The sequence below is a fragment of the Macaca nemestrina genome, chromosome 10 (genome assembly GCF_043159975.1).
Source record: "Macaca nemestrina isolate mMacNem1 chromosome 10, mMacNem.hap1, whole genome shotgun sequence".
In the NCBI taxonomy this organism is placed as follows: Eukaryota; Metazoa; Chordata; class Mammalia; order Primates; family Cercopithecidae; genus Macaca; species Macaca nemestrina.
This window is the reverse complement of record NC_092134.1, coordinates 136,635,336-136,647,810: the sequence shown is the minus strand read 5'-3', so window position 1 is coordinate 136,647,810 and position 12,475 is coordinate 136,635,336. Positions and strand designations below refer to the sequence as shown.

General features: G+C 49.5%; 1 protein-coding gene across 4 annotated transcripts; it reads right to left on the bottom strand.

Annotated features, from left to right (window-relative positions):
* Positions 1-312: 312 nt before the first annotated feature.
* LOC105484190 (NOP2 nucleolar protein) lies at positions 313-12,467 on the bottom strand. Of its 4 annotated transcripts, none has more exons than XM_071072316.1 (16): positions 12,311-12,467; positions 11,913-12,095; positions 10,196-10,241; positions 9,958-10,046; positions 9,530-9,765; positions 7,314-7,369; positions 7,043-7,194; positions 6,744-6,943; positions 6,516-6,605; positions 5,332-5,419; positions 5,115-5,255; positions 4,389-4,528; positions 4,156-4,245; positions 3,906-4,028; positions 3,556-3,784; positions 313-1,086 (listed from the first exon to the last, which is right to left on the bottom strand). In XM_071072316.1, the coding sequence occupies exons 2-16, from the start codon at positions 12,016-12,018 to the stop codon at positions 437-439; spliced, it is 2,436 nt and encodes an 811-aa protein (XP_070928417.1). In that variant the 5' UTR covers positions 12,019-12,095; positions 12,311-12,467; the 3' UTR covers positions 313-436. The 4 variants fall into 4 exon arrangements, with proteins under 4 accessions (XP_070928417.1, XP_070928418.1, XP_024649287.2 ...); XM_071072317.1 differs by having other exon boundaries at positions 9,530-9,753; XM_024793519.2 differs by having other exon boundaries at positions 11,913-12,022; positions 12,311-12,405.
* Between the last annotated feature and the right edge of the window lie 8 nt (positions 12,468-12,475).

Here is a 12,475-nt window from a genome sequence, read left to right as displayed (position 1 = left end):
CGAACTCCTGACCACAGGTGATCCACCCACCTTGGCCTCCCAAAGTGCTGGGATTACAGGCGTGAGCCAGCATGCCCGGCCTTCCCCTACACTTCTATTGCCCTCCTCTCCCCAGAGTTCAATCACCCCTAGCTCTGACTCCAGGGCTCTCCCTTCCTGGGAAGACTCAAGGCTGCAGGAGCCTAAAACTGACCTGATTTCTCAGTAGCACCCAACCATTCCCTCTCCTCAGAAGATCCCAGTCCCACCTTCCCACCTCTACCCTTAAAGCAGCAAAGGCAGTACCCAGTTCCCTCAAAAATACTCAGCGGCCAGAGGTTGTAAAATGTGTATTAAATTTCATGGGTATGCACAGTGGAGAAGGCATCCTCATAGAGGCAAGAGTTCCAACCCAGTGACAATGGCAGTGAGCCACCCCAGTCTAGTTTTCAACCATCTAAGACAGGAGCAGCTGGCCATTGCCCCTGGACTGAGATTTCTTCCTCTTTGCTGGTGGGGGGCGGCTGGAACTGATGGGAGACACAGTCAGAGGCTGAGGCCCCTTGGGGGTGTCATTCTGTTTCTGGAAGGCAGCTTTCTTGAAAGGCTGCTCTGGCAACTGCTGCTTCTCAACCCCCTTGGCCCTTCCAAGGGGGTGATGATGGTCCTTAGGTTTCAGGGTGGCCTGAGTCTTGGATGGGGATAACACAGCCAGTGTTTCTGTGTCTGTGCCCTTGGGAGGGGCATTCTGCTTGAGGAAGGCAACTTTCTTGGAGGACTGTAATTTAGGCGATCGTTGCTTTAGCTTCCCAGTCACCTTGGACTCCCTGATCCCTTCGGCTTTTCCAGCTGGCTGACTGCTATCCTGGCACCTGGAGGAAGCTTGGGTCTTTCTGACAGAAGGTACAGTGGACAATTCTGAGTCTGCCCCTTTAGAGGTGCCATTCGGCTTCTGGAAGGAGGCCTTCTTGGGACGTTGCTGTTTCTGCAGCTGCTGCTTTGTCTTTGCAGCCCCCTTGGCCTTTTTGGCTGGCTGGCTGCTGTTCTCAGACTTGGGGATGACCTGAGGCAAGTCTACATTTTTAGGTGTGGCTGTTTCAGAATTTCCTGGGGTTAAAATTAAACAGATGGTGTCAGAAAATAAGCCTTATCACCGTATTTTATTTTATTTTATTTTATTTGAGACGGAGCCTTGCTCTGTCATCCAGGCTGGAGTGCAGTGGCATGATCTCAGCTCACTGCAAGCTCCACCTCCCAGGCTCACACCATTCTTCTACCTCAGCCTCCGGAGTAGCTGGGACTACAGGTGCCCCCCACCACGCCCATAGAATTTTTTTTATTTTTAGTGGGGACAGGGTTTCACCGTGTTAGCCAGGATGGTCTCGATCTTCTGACCTCGTGATCCGCCCACCTCAGCCTCCCAAAGTGCTGGGATTACAGGCATGAGCCACTGTGCCTGGCCTATCACCATATTTTAATATTCTCATATTAAAATATGAGAATTGCCATCTCTTGGGCAGGAGCTCCACACAATTAGGTCAGTGCCTAAGAGCAGATTACCGAAATTCCCATTACTTAATTAACTTGGCCTTTACTCAAGTCCTACTTGAACCTTGTATTAAGAGATCACTGCTTATAGGCCAGGTGTGGTAGCTCACACCTGTAATTCCAGCACTTTGGGAGGCCAAGGCAAGTGGATTGCTTGAGGCTAGGAGTTCAAGACCAGCCTAGTCAACATGGTGAAATCGTCTCTACTAAAAAGATAAAAATTAGCCAGGGATGGTGGTACCTGTCCACACCTGTAATCCTAGCTACTTGGGAGTCTGAGACACAAGAATCACTTGAACCTGGAAGGTGGAGGTTGCAATGAGCTGAGACTGCACCACTGCAGTCCAGCCTGAACAATAGAGCAAGACATTGTCTCAAAAAAAAAAAAAAATTAATTCACTGCCTATCCTTGGGCCAAAAGATTTTTTACAGGAAGCTGCGCCCTCTTGAGGACAGGAAGTAACAAGACGCTGTAAGGAAAAAATGAATTGGTTTTGGGTATTTTTTTTTTTTTTTGAGACAGAGTCTTGCTCTGTCGCCCCAGCTGGAGTGCAGTGGTGTGATCTCGGCTCACTGCAACCTCTGCCTCCTGGGTTCAAGCGATTCTCCTGCCTCAGACTCCCGACAATCACAAGCGTGTGCCACCATGTCCGGCTAAGTTTTGTATTTTTAGTAGAGACGGGGTTTCACCATGTTGACCAGCTGGTCGAACTCCTGACCTCGGGTGATCCACCCGCCTCAGCCTCCCTAAGTGCTGGGGTTACAGGCAGGCACGAGCCACCACGCCCGGCCTCACAGGGTCTTCTAAATGAATTTGAAGCACTAGCCTTTATTTTATTTACTTTTTTTTTTTTTTTTGAGGCAGGGTCTCACTGTGTTGCCCAGGCTGGAGTACAGTGGTGCCATCATAGCTCACTGCAACCTCAAACTCCTGGGGCTCAAGGGATCCTCCTGCCTCAGCCTCCAGAGTAGCTGGAACTACAGACAAAGTCTCCCTTTGTTGCCCAGACAGGTCTCAAACTTGTGGTCTTAAGCGATCCTCCTACCTCAGCCTCCCAAAGTACTGGGATTTACAGGCATGAGCCACCACCATACCTGGCCTATTTATTTTTTAAATCAGAGAAGTTTTTTTCCACACGGATTATGATGAACTGCAGGATAATTAAAATATGTACTTTTTAAGTTATAGCAAATTTTACTATTTCTTTTTTTTGAGACAGAGTTTTGCTCTTGTTGCCCAGGCTGGAAAGCAATAGCATGATCTCAGCTTACTGAAACCTCCACCTCCCAGGTTCAAGCAATTCTCCTGCCTCAGCCTCCTGAGTAGCTGGGATTACAGGCATGCACCACCACACCCAACTAATTATTATATTTTTAGTAGAGACGGGGTTTCACCATGTGGAATTCCTGACCTCAGGTGAGTGCTGGGATTATACGCATGAGCCACCACGCCCAGACAAATTCTACTATTTCTGAAGTAGCTTTTCTCTCCCTCTTGCAATTAAACCCAGGGTTATATCCCAGTAAGTAGTGTTCTCAAGGCTGTTTCAGAAAACCCCACCCTTCCCTTGAGATGCAGGCCGGACTCCTCAAGATGGCTGAGAAAACAATCTGCAATGAGTGTGACGGGCTGAGAACTGCTGACAAAGCTCTGTGGAGCTCTGTTCCAACCCAGTGCTGAGAATGCTGGACCAGCAGAGGTACAGTACCAGTAAGTCAACCCTCTGCCAAGAAGGAAAAGAAACCACAACCTTCATTGGAATGTATTTAGTGCTGAACAACTGTAGCCACTTGGCAGAATAAAGGAAAAGGCCTCCATCCATATGAACACTTCAGCTTATTCACATGGGGTCCAGCACTCAAAAGCAATTCTAGCTGGAATGAGAGGGTTCTCTCATCCAAGCATGCAAAGGTTGGAGTAAGGGATGCATGAATCTTTCCTTTCCCTTCCCTTCTGTCACGCCATAAAGGCTCCCGAAAGGTGAAAAGAGCAAAGGTGGTGATGAAGGGTAGAAAAAGATCACTCACCTGTCTCGGACTGAGGGATAGAATTGGAGAATTTCTTGAACTTGGCAATGAAGAACCCATCCATATTGTGGGTATGAGGGTAGAAGCGTCGGGCAGAACGCAGACTGGGGTGGAAGCGCCTTTCTCGAAAGCGGGTAAAACCCTCCTGGCCAAAGTCTAGGCCTGTGGGCACCAGTCGCACATTCCTCTTTTTCAGAGCATAGTCTACCACCCACTCATTCTCTTCCACCTGGATGTTGGGGGAAGATAAACAAGGGAGGAAAAAGCAGAGCTGGAGCTGAAGGGAGCTCATAGGGGCAAAGAGCCCCCCCAGCCCAGCCTCCCCTGCTCTGCCATGGCAGAGGCCTCACCATGATAGAACAGGTGCAGTAAACAAGGTAGCCTCCTGTCTTGGAGGTGGCATTGACAGAGTCAATAGCACTCAGGAGCAACTCCTTCTGGAGGTGAGCACAGCGCAGGATGTCCTTCTCATCCTGTCCCAAAAAGAGACCCAAAGGCAGCCTCAGGAGGAGAGGGGAGCCCAGAGCATGTCCCCATTTCACTTTCCAGCTCTACGAGACCCAGCCAAGGCGTCTCAGTGGCCACCACCTGAATCCTCACCTTGTTAGTCTTCACGGCTGGGTCCTTGGAGATGACCCCAGTGCCACTGCAGGGAGCATCCAGCAGCACTCGGTCAAAGCCCCCCACCACCTGGGGAAGAGATACAGATGAATCCTATGTCTCTTCCGCAACCGGCAGCGCACTATTTACTAGGGTCAAGTCTGAACACTGAGGTCAGGAAGGGAGAAGGTCAACTGCAAGAAGCCTCAGGAGACACACAGCTTGAGTCTCACCTTGGGGAACTGGCGCCCATCATAGTGACTGATAACGGTGTTGGTGACTCCCAGCCGGTGCAAGTTGCCCACAACACTCTTAAGCCGCTCAGCATTGGCGTCATTGGCAAGGATCACACCCGTATTCTTCATCAGCTGGGCTAAAGGGAGGGCAGTAACAGTGCTGATCAGCCAGTTCCACTGCCTCCATGCTAGCTCCCACCCTCCTGCTCAGGAATCCACAGAAGTGGTATTACCTCAAGGCAACTTCACTCCCAACAAGCCTGCCTACTCTATAGGCTGATCCACTCTGCACTAGCCCCTGGTGGTCAGCAAGTCTACCAACGTGGTTTTCCCATTTTTACTGAACACCTATCTGGTCCTACATACTAAATTACTTCTTTTAAGTGATAGCAGCTTAATAAAAGTTATGGCTGCTGAGTATGTGCTGAATACCGTCAAGGACTTCTAAATGCATCATCTTAACCCTCACAATCCAAGCATAATCCAAGGGGAACCCCAAGCGCAATTACCATCCCATTTTACAGATGACAAAAAAGAATCCAGAGTCAGATGTGTATAAGTGGCACACCCGGCACTGGAACCCAGGCCGACTCGAGAGACTGCTCCTCACCACTCTGCTAGAGCCTGCACATCGTGTTCCGTGAGCGCTAGTGAGTCAGCAACCCCATCTACTTTCAAAAGCAAGACAGCCCGATGAATCCCACCTGCCTGCCCGTCTCATACCCATGTAGCTGGTCTTTCCTCCAGGGGCACAACACATGTCCAGGATCCGCTCATGTTCCTGGGGTGCCAAGGCCATGACGGGCAGCATGCTGGAGGCTCCCTGCAGCATGTAGTGCCCAGCCAGGTACTCGGGGGTGGCACCTGTGGAGGAGGACCACCCTGTGACATGTGGTAGGGACAGGGACAGAGGTAGAAGGGCTCTTGGGTGGAGACTTACCAATGGGCACAGAAGAATCATATACCACTAGTCCAGTCTTTGACCACTTGCCCAGGGGATCCAGATTAACCCCACGATTGATTAGAGCCTGAAGAGGGATGAAGATTTTTTTTTTTTTTTTTGAGACGGAGTCTCACTCTGTTGCCCAGCCTAGAGTGAGGTGGCGCAATCTTGGCTCACAGCAACCTCCACCTCCCGGATTTAAGCAATTCTTTCTTATGCCTCAGCCTCCTGAGTAGGTGGGACTACAGGCATGTACCACCATGCCTGGCTAATTTTTGTATTTTTCATAGAGATGGGGTTTCACCATGTTGGCCAGGCTGGTCTCTAGCTCCTGACCTCAGGTGATCTGCCCGCCTCGGCCTCCCAAAGTGCTAGGATTACAGGTGTGAGCCACCGCACCCAATTGGGATGAAGATTTTAATAACCTCATAGGCTACTCTACCCAGAAAACAGATGAAGACATTAAAAACATGGCCCATGGCCCCACAACTCCTAGGGTGCTTGCTCCGAATACAGTCATCATGGACTCATTGAGCAGTTTATCTTTCCCACTCCATCCTACGGTGCCCTTTTTTTCTTAACCTCAGGCTCCTAACTCAAGGTCTGAACTTCATCCCAATGGAGCAGGATGCCACCTCCTGTTACTTTATTTCCTGGAAGTGGCATCTGATTTTCTAAGAGGCTGACCCCTCCACCATACTAAAAATTTAATGATACTGGTTATAGCACATTACATTATTAGGTTTTCTTCACACCAGGAAATACACAACACATATAACCCAACAACTAACTTTAGAACAGGGGTCGTTAACCTGGGGTCCCTGAACCCTCAGAAATGAGTTTAAAATATTGACTGTGCACATGTATCTTTTTTCTGCAGTCAGGAATCATATTTCCCCAGCTCCTCAATCATCTCCCTCCATTTTCCTTGGGGGCAGCACGCTCATCCTGAAGTCTCATCATCCTAGTCACAGGGAACAGAGGTTGGAGGGATGAACTTCCCATTCCTCAGAGGTCCTAGGCCCCCAGCCTGCCAGAGATATCAGGCCTCTGGGTTTGCCCCTCAGGGTCATGCTTAGGTCCTAAGGCCCCACCCAGTCAGGGAAGCACAGGGCAATCTCTGGAGTTGGCAGAAATCACTTCCCTTCTGAGATAAGCAAGCCTCAAAGGCCACCCCTCACCTGGGCAAGGTCTCGGCGTCGGGTTTTCAAGGTATTGGTCCGGAGGGTGACGGGCCGAGGCACCTCATTAGCTTCTAAGAACTCCACCAGCTGCCAGGCAAGACAGCAGGGAATAAATGAGGATGGCTAAGGAGCTCAGTCAGGGGAGCGGGGCAAGGGGGCTGAACCTCTTCCTTACACAGGGTAAGGAGGTGAGAAAAGAGAGGAGGCATTCTGGCAATCCAGTACCTCAGACAGAGGGAAGAGGTCCATGAGCTTGCCAAGCAGGAAGTCTCCATAGGAGTAGTAAGTGGCCAGATCCTTCTTGAGCCGGTTCAGGTATTCAGAACGAGACCGCCCTTCCTCCCGCTGAGCCCCAAAATCACGCAGAATTCCCACGATATCCTGGATCCGCTTGTGAACTCGTTGCAGGTCTGGAGCCTGGGCATGTGGGACTGTTAAGGAACTGTGTCATGATGTCCTAGGGCCTGGAAATCCCTCTCCCAAGCACCTTCCTCCTAACTCTTCACTCTGTCCTGCAAGGATATCCTGCTCCATCTCCCCGGCAGGGGGCAGCACAAATGGTTCCTCATCCACATTGATCTGCAGGCCCCCATCTGCCTCCTCCTCCTTTGAGGGGCCGGACTCAGGGGTCACTTCTTCCTCCTCGTCCTCCGTCTCCTCTTCACTCCACTGGACCCTAGAAACAGGTCCAAGAACAGAGTGATTCACAGACCAAAACAGACACCTCCTCCTTCCACACAGCTTCCCCACCCTAGCCGCTGTCTATGCTCCATCCCAGTAGCTTCCAAAACTCACCCAGCAGCAGCTTCCCGGACCTTCTGCTTCCGAGCAGCTCTTTCAATGGGCAGCAGCTGAAGAGACACAAGGGCTGTTAATACAGGCCTGCCCTTCCATCAGCCCTTGTAGCACTTTCTATCTCTGTATCTTATTTTCTCGCTAAATAAAAATCCAACACTTGCTCTCAGAAGGAAATAGAGGAGCAAAGAAACGAAGATAAAATTGGCACAATATTGATCACTGTTGAAACTAAGTAATGAGGGCATGGTGGTGCACGCCTGTAAATCCCAGCTACTCAGGAAGCTGAGGCAGGAGAATTGCTTGAACCCGGAAGGTGGAGGTTGCAGTGAGCCAAGATCGAGCCACTGCACTCCAGCCTGGGCAACAGAACAAGACTCCATCTCAAAAAAAACAAAACAAAACAAAAACCAAGTAATGAATTAAAGGGTTCATTACATTTTTCTTTCTACTATTATGTGTTTTTCACTTTTTCATTAAGAAAAAAAAAAAAAAAACTTGAAAAACACCTGCACATATAAAGGACAAAAATTGCCCTTGACTACCATTTTGCCATATTTTTTTTAGAGAAGTCTTGCTCTTGTCCCCCAGGATGGAGTGCAATGGCACGATCTTGGCTCACTGCAACCTCCGCCTCCCAGGTTCAAACGATTCTCCTGCCTCAACCTTCCAAGTAGCTGGGATTATAGGCATGCACTACCATGCCCAGCTAATTTTTTGTATTTTTAGCAGAGACGGGGTTTCACCATGTTGGCCAGGCTGGTCTCGAACTCCTGACCTCAGGTGATTTGCCCACTCAGCCTCCCAAAGTGCTGGGATTAAAGGTGTGAGCCACCACGCCTGGCCCATTTTGCTATATTTTTTTAGAGTTACTCTGTATTTTTCACATAATCCATTTTCAAGTTTGTTTCTTGCTTTTTAGACTTCAGTTAAATCACAGGCATTTTCATAGACACAATGACCAGTGTTAACTGCATCATATGCATGAACCATAACTTAAACATATTGTATATTTTGGAAGTTTCCAGAGTTTTTGGCATTATGATCCACATGGTGCCTGCAAACCTAATAATGACCCTATAGATACAAAGGGATGGAAGAAAGGGGTGCACATGGGGACTTTCTCTTTTTTTTCTATACGATTCTAATAATACATCTACATACTAATTGTATAATAATTTCCTGCACCTCAGTAAAGAACTATTTGCTGATGTTTTGGATCATCTTCCTTAACAGGGAATTACTATGTCAAAAGGAAGAAGTTTTTGTGGTTTTTTTTGAGACAGTCTCACTCTGTCACCCAGGCTGGAGTGCAGTGGTAAGATCACAGCTCACTGCAGCCTCAACCTCCCAAGCTCCAGTCATCTTCCTGCCTCAGCATCCTGAGTAGCTGGGACTACAGGCGTACGCCACCACACCCAGCTAATTTTTAAACAAGTTTTTTAACTTTTTTTTTTATTTTTTTGAGACAGAGTCTCACTTTGTTGCCCAGGCTGGAGTGCAATGGCACGATCTCGGCTCACTGCAACCTCCGCCTCCCAGGTTCAAGCGATTCTCCTGCCTCAGCCTCCCGGGTAGCTAGGAGTAACTGGGATTACAGGTGCACACCACCACACCAGCTAATTTTTGTATTTTTAGTAGAGATGGGGTTTTGCCACGTTATCCAGGCTGGTCTCCAACTCCTGAGCTCAGGTGATCCGCTCACCTCGGCCTCCCAAGTGCCAGGATTATAGGCGTGAGCCACTGCACCCAGCCAATTTTTTAATTTTTTGTAGAGACGGTATCTCCCTGTGTTGCTCAAGCTGGTCTCCAACTCCTAGGCTCAAGCAATTCTCCTGCCTCAGCCTCCCAAAGTGCTGGGATTACAAACGTGAGCCACCATACCCAGCCAAAAGGAACAAATATTTCACAGTTCTGAGATAACTGCTTTATAAAAAGTGCATTTCTGTTCCCATCAGTGGAGCACACCATTGTCCACCTTCCCACATCCACACCAAGAGAGCCTTCTAGATTTTTTTAAATGCTCTATCCTACAGCTCCTTCAAACTTGTAGGTGCACTGGGAGAGGATATAAGGCAGTAGGGAAACAGTGATGGAGCACAAAAACCCCTTTCCTCTAGTCAGGCTTATCCTTGCCACTAAGAAACAGTCTCAAGAATCTGGAAAGAAACTAAATAGCAAGGATCCTTCTCTGAATGCCCAGAGATGAATCTCACCTCTTCACCTTCCTCCTCATCCTCAGAGTTGGAGTCAGCTCCATAGTCATCTACCATATCAGCATCATCCTCGGAGCCCCAGAGGTCCCCCTGGTTCACCACATCATCTTCTTCAGAGTCTTCCTCCTCCTCTTCCTCATCACTGCTAGGTGCTGGGCGCTTCTTGCCTTGAGCAGCATTAAATAGGGACTGGGGTCCCTTCTTACCAGCTGTCTGGACAGCTCCTGCAAAGATCCCTAAGGGTTTGACGAGTCCTGGACTAATGGCAGCCACACATTCCCGGGCCCCACACCCTGGGGAGCCTGTACTTTCTACCCCTCAGAATGTCCTCTGGCTGTTCCTTTCATTCCGGAAATGTTTAGCAAGTCCTTCCCTACCCAGGACCCAGAGGACTCCTCATGTAGCATCCAGCTCTTAGTTTCACTGACCTTTTGGTAGCTTTCCAGGCAATGGTTTGGCCTCAGGGGACTTATTTGTCTTAGGGACTTCAGCAGAACCCAGCCTCCTCTTGGCTGCCCTGAAAAGACACAAGAGATTCAAGGAGTAAAGAAATGGAAAGATATTTCCAGGTTCTGCCATTTCCACCATAGGGAAAAGTGAGAGTCCAGAATTAACTCTGTGGTCAAAGATAAGCAGTACCAATTAAGTCCTGACACCCACACTTACCTCTTTCGAGCACGACTAGACAGCCTCTTGGAATTTTCGTCACTTACTGTTTGAAAAAGAAAAACGAGGCAGAACAAGTTACAGGGGACACTGAAAATAAATGGGAATGGAAATAAACATGGTAAGAGAATTAGTACACTAATTAAAAGGAGTCCATTTAAATCTCAGCCCTGTCATTATTTAATAATTGTATATGAGTTTCTTTTTTTTTTTTTTTTTTTGAGACGGAGTCTCGCTCTGTCACCCAGGCTGGAGTGCAGTGGCCGGATCTCAGCTCATTGCAAGCTCCGCCTCCCGGGTTCACGCCATTCTCCTGCCTCAGCCTCCCGAGTAGCTGGGACTACAGGCGCCTGCCACCTCGCCCGGCTAAGTTTTTGTATTTTTAGTAGAGACGGGGTTTCACTGTGTTAGCCAGGATGGTCTCGATCTCCTGACCTCGTGATCCGCCCGTCTCGGCCTCCCAAAGTGCTGGGATTACAGGCTTGAGCCACCGCGCCCGGCCTCTTTTTTTTTTGAAATGGAGTTTCACTCTTGGTCTTCCAGGCTGGAGTGGTGCAATGGCGTGATCTCAGCTCACTGCAACCTCCGTCTCCCAGGTTCAAGCGATTCTATTGCCTCAGCCTCCCACCACCACACCCAACTAATTTTTGTATTTTTAGTAGAGACACGGTTTCACCATGTTGGCCAGGCTGGTCTTGAACACCGGACCTCAGGTGATCCACCTGCCTCGGCCTCCCAAAGTGCTGGGATTACAGACGTGAGCCACTGAGCCTGGCTATACGAGTTTCTTAACCTCTCCGCATCCATTTCCTTAATAGTGCCTCTCTCACAGGGCTCTAAGATGATGAAGTGACATAACAAGACCAACAAGTTCAACATAGTGCCCAGGACTTGCTACTATCTCAATAAACTGCATCCTTTATCCAAAGCCCAACACAAACTCCAGGTCCTCTGTTATCTCCCACCAGTCTTCCACACAGTAGACTACTACTTGGCATGGAGAAGCCGGATCCGTGCTTTTCCATTTCCATTCCTTCCAAAAAATCAATGACTGACCCCTCCCCTTCACTACTTCCTCTTGGTACAACTTAACCCATTTTTCAAAATCCAGCTTAACACGCAGTTCTCGGGCCGGGCGCGGTGGCTCAAGCCTGTAATCCCAGCACTTTGGGAGGCCGAGACCGGCGGATCACGAGGTCAGGAGATCGAGACCATCCTGGCTAACCCGGTGAAACCCTGTCTCTACTAAAAAATACAAAAAACTAGCCGGGCGAGGTGGCGGGCGCCTGTAGTCCCAGCTACTCGGGAGGCTGAGGCAGGAGAATGGCGTAAACCCGGGAGGCAGAGCTTGCAGTGAGCTGAGATCTGGCCACTGCACTCCAGCCTGGGTGACAGAGCAAGACTCCGTCTCAAAAAAAAAACAAAAAACAAAAAAAAAAAACCATGCAGTTCTGCATGGGATCCCCCTTCCTCTGAACTCACAATGTTTTAAATCACACCTTTTCTTGCATGAATAGTTGTGTCCGTGTCCTCACATCTCTACGACCTAAACAGTTCCCTACAATCTAAACGACAGTGTTTCATTCATACCTCCTAGTAACTAATACATAGAAGATTCCACTTAAATAGAAAATGAACAAAGACTAAAAAAGAGAAGAGGTCATGATACAGAATACTGCAAAAGCTGAGGGATCAGGAGACCACAACTAATCCTTACCTGCAGGCAAGAATCTGGCGAGTTCTGTCTCGGCACCCTTCTGCTTCCGGGCCTTTCGGCCTGGCCCCCGCTTCTCCTTCTTTGTAGGGTCCAATTTGCGCCCCATAGTACTATGGCAGACAGAAATGTGAGAAGGTGGCGTCGCGCGTGCCGGAGGAAACGGCAGAACGCAGGCTTGGCGTACTATAGTGGGAAAGGGGACAAGCTCAACTCAGCACTCGCAACTCACTCAGCACCCCCGATTCACTCAGCACCCGCGACTCAAGTACCCCCGCTATCCCCCTGGAGGCCGACCGAACGCCCTCCCACCCTGAAACCCAGGTAGTGCACTCCTCTCCCCACGTCCCAGACCAGGTCAGGGCTGCCACCCTTCGTCCCCCAATTTCCTCTAGACCCACCAGAATGCGGGTTAAGGCCCGAGACTGCCCTTGGGGCCGCGCTCCACGTGCACTCCGCAGCTAGCTTTCGGCCGCCACTCGCCACAGAGTCCTTCCACGCAGGCGCAAGGGTAACGCTAGCCTCGCGGCCCCGCCTCTTCCTGTTACGCCCAGTCGGACGCCGCA

Coding starts and splice junctions, on each gene's coding strand:
- LOC105484190 (XM_071072316.1), bottom strand. CDS start 12,018: ATGGGGCGCAAATTGGACCCTACAAAGAAGGAGAAGCGGGGGCCAGGC. Junction 7,370..9,529: donor ATGAGGAGGAAGGTGAAGAG/GTGAGATTCATC, acceptor GTGTCTCTTCAG/CTGCTGCCCATTGAAAGAGC. Junction 5,420..6,515: donor GACGCCGAGACCTTGCCCAG/GTGAGGGGTGGC, acceptor ATCCCTCTTCAG/GCTCTAATCAATCGTGGGGT.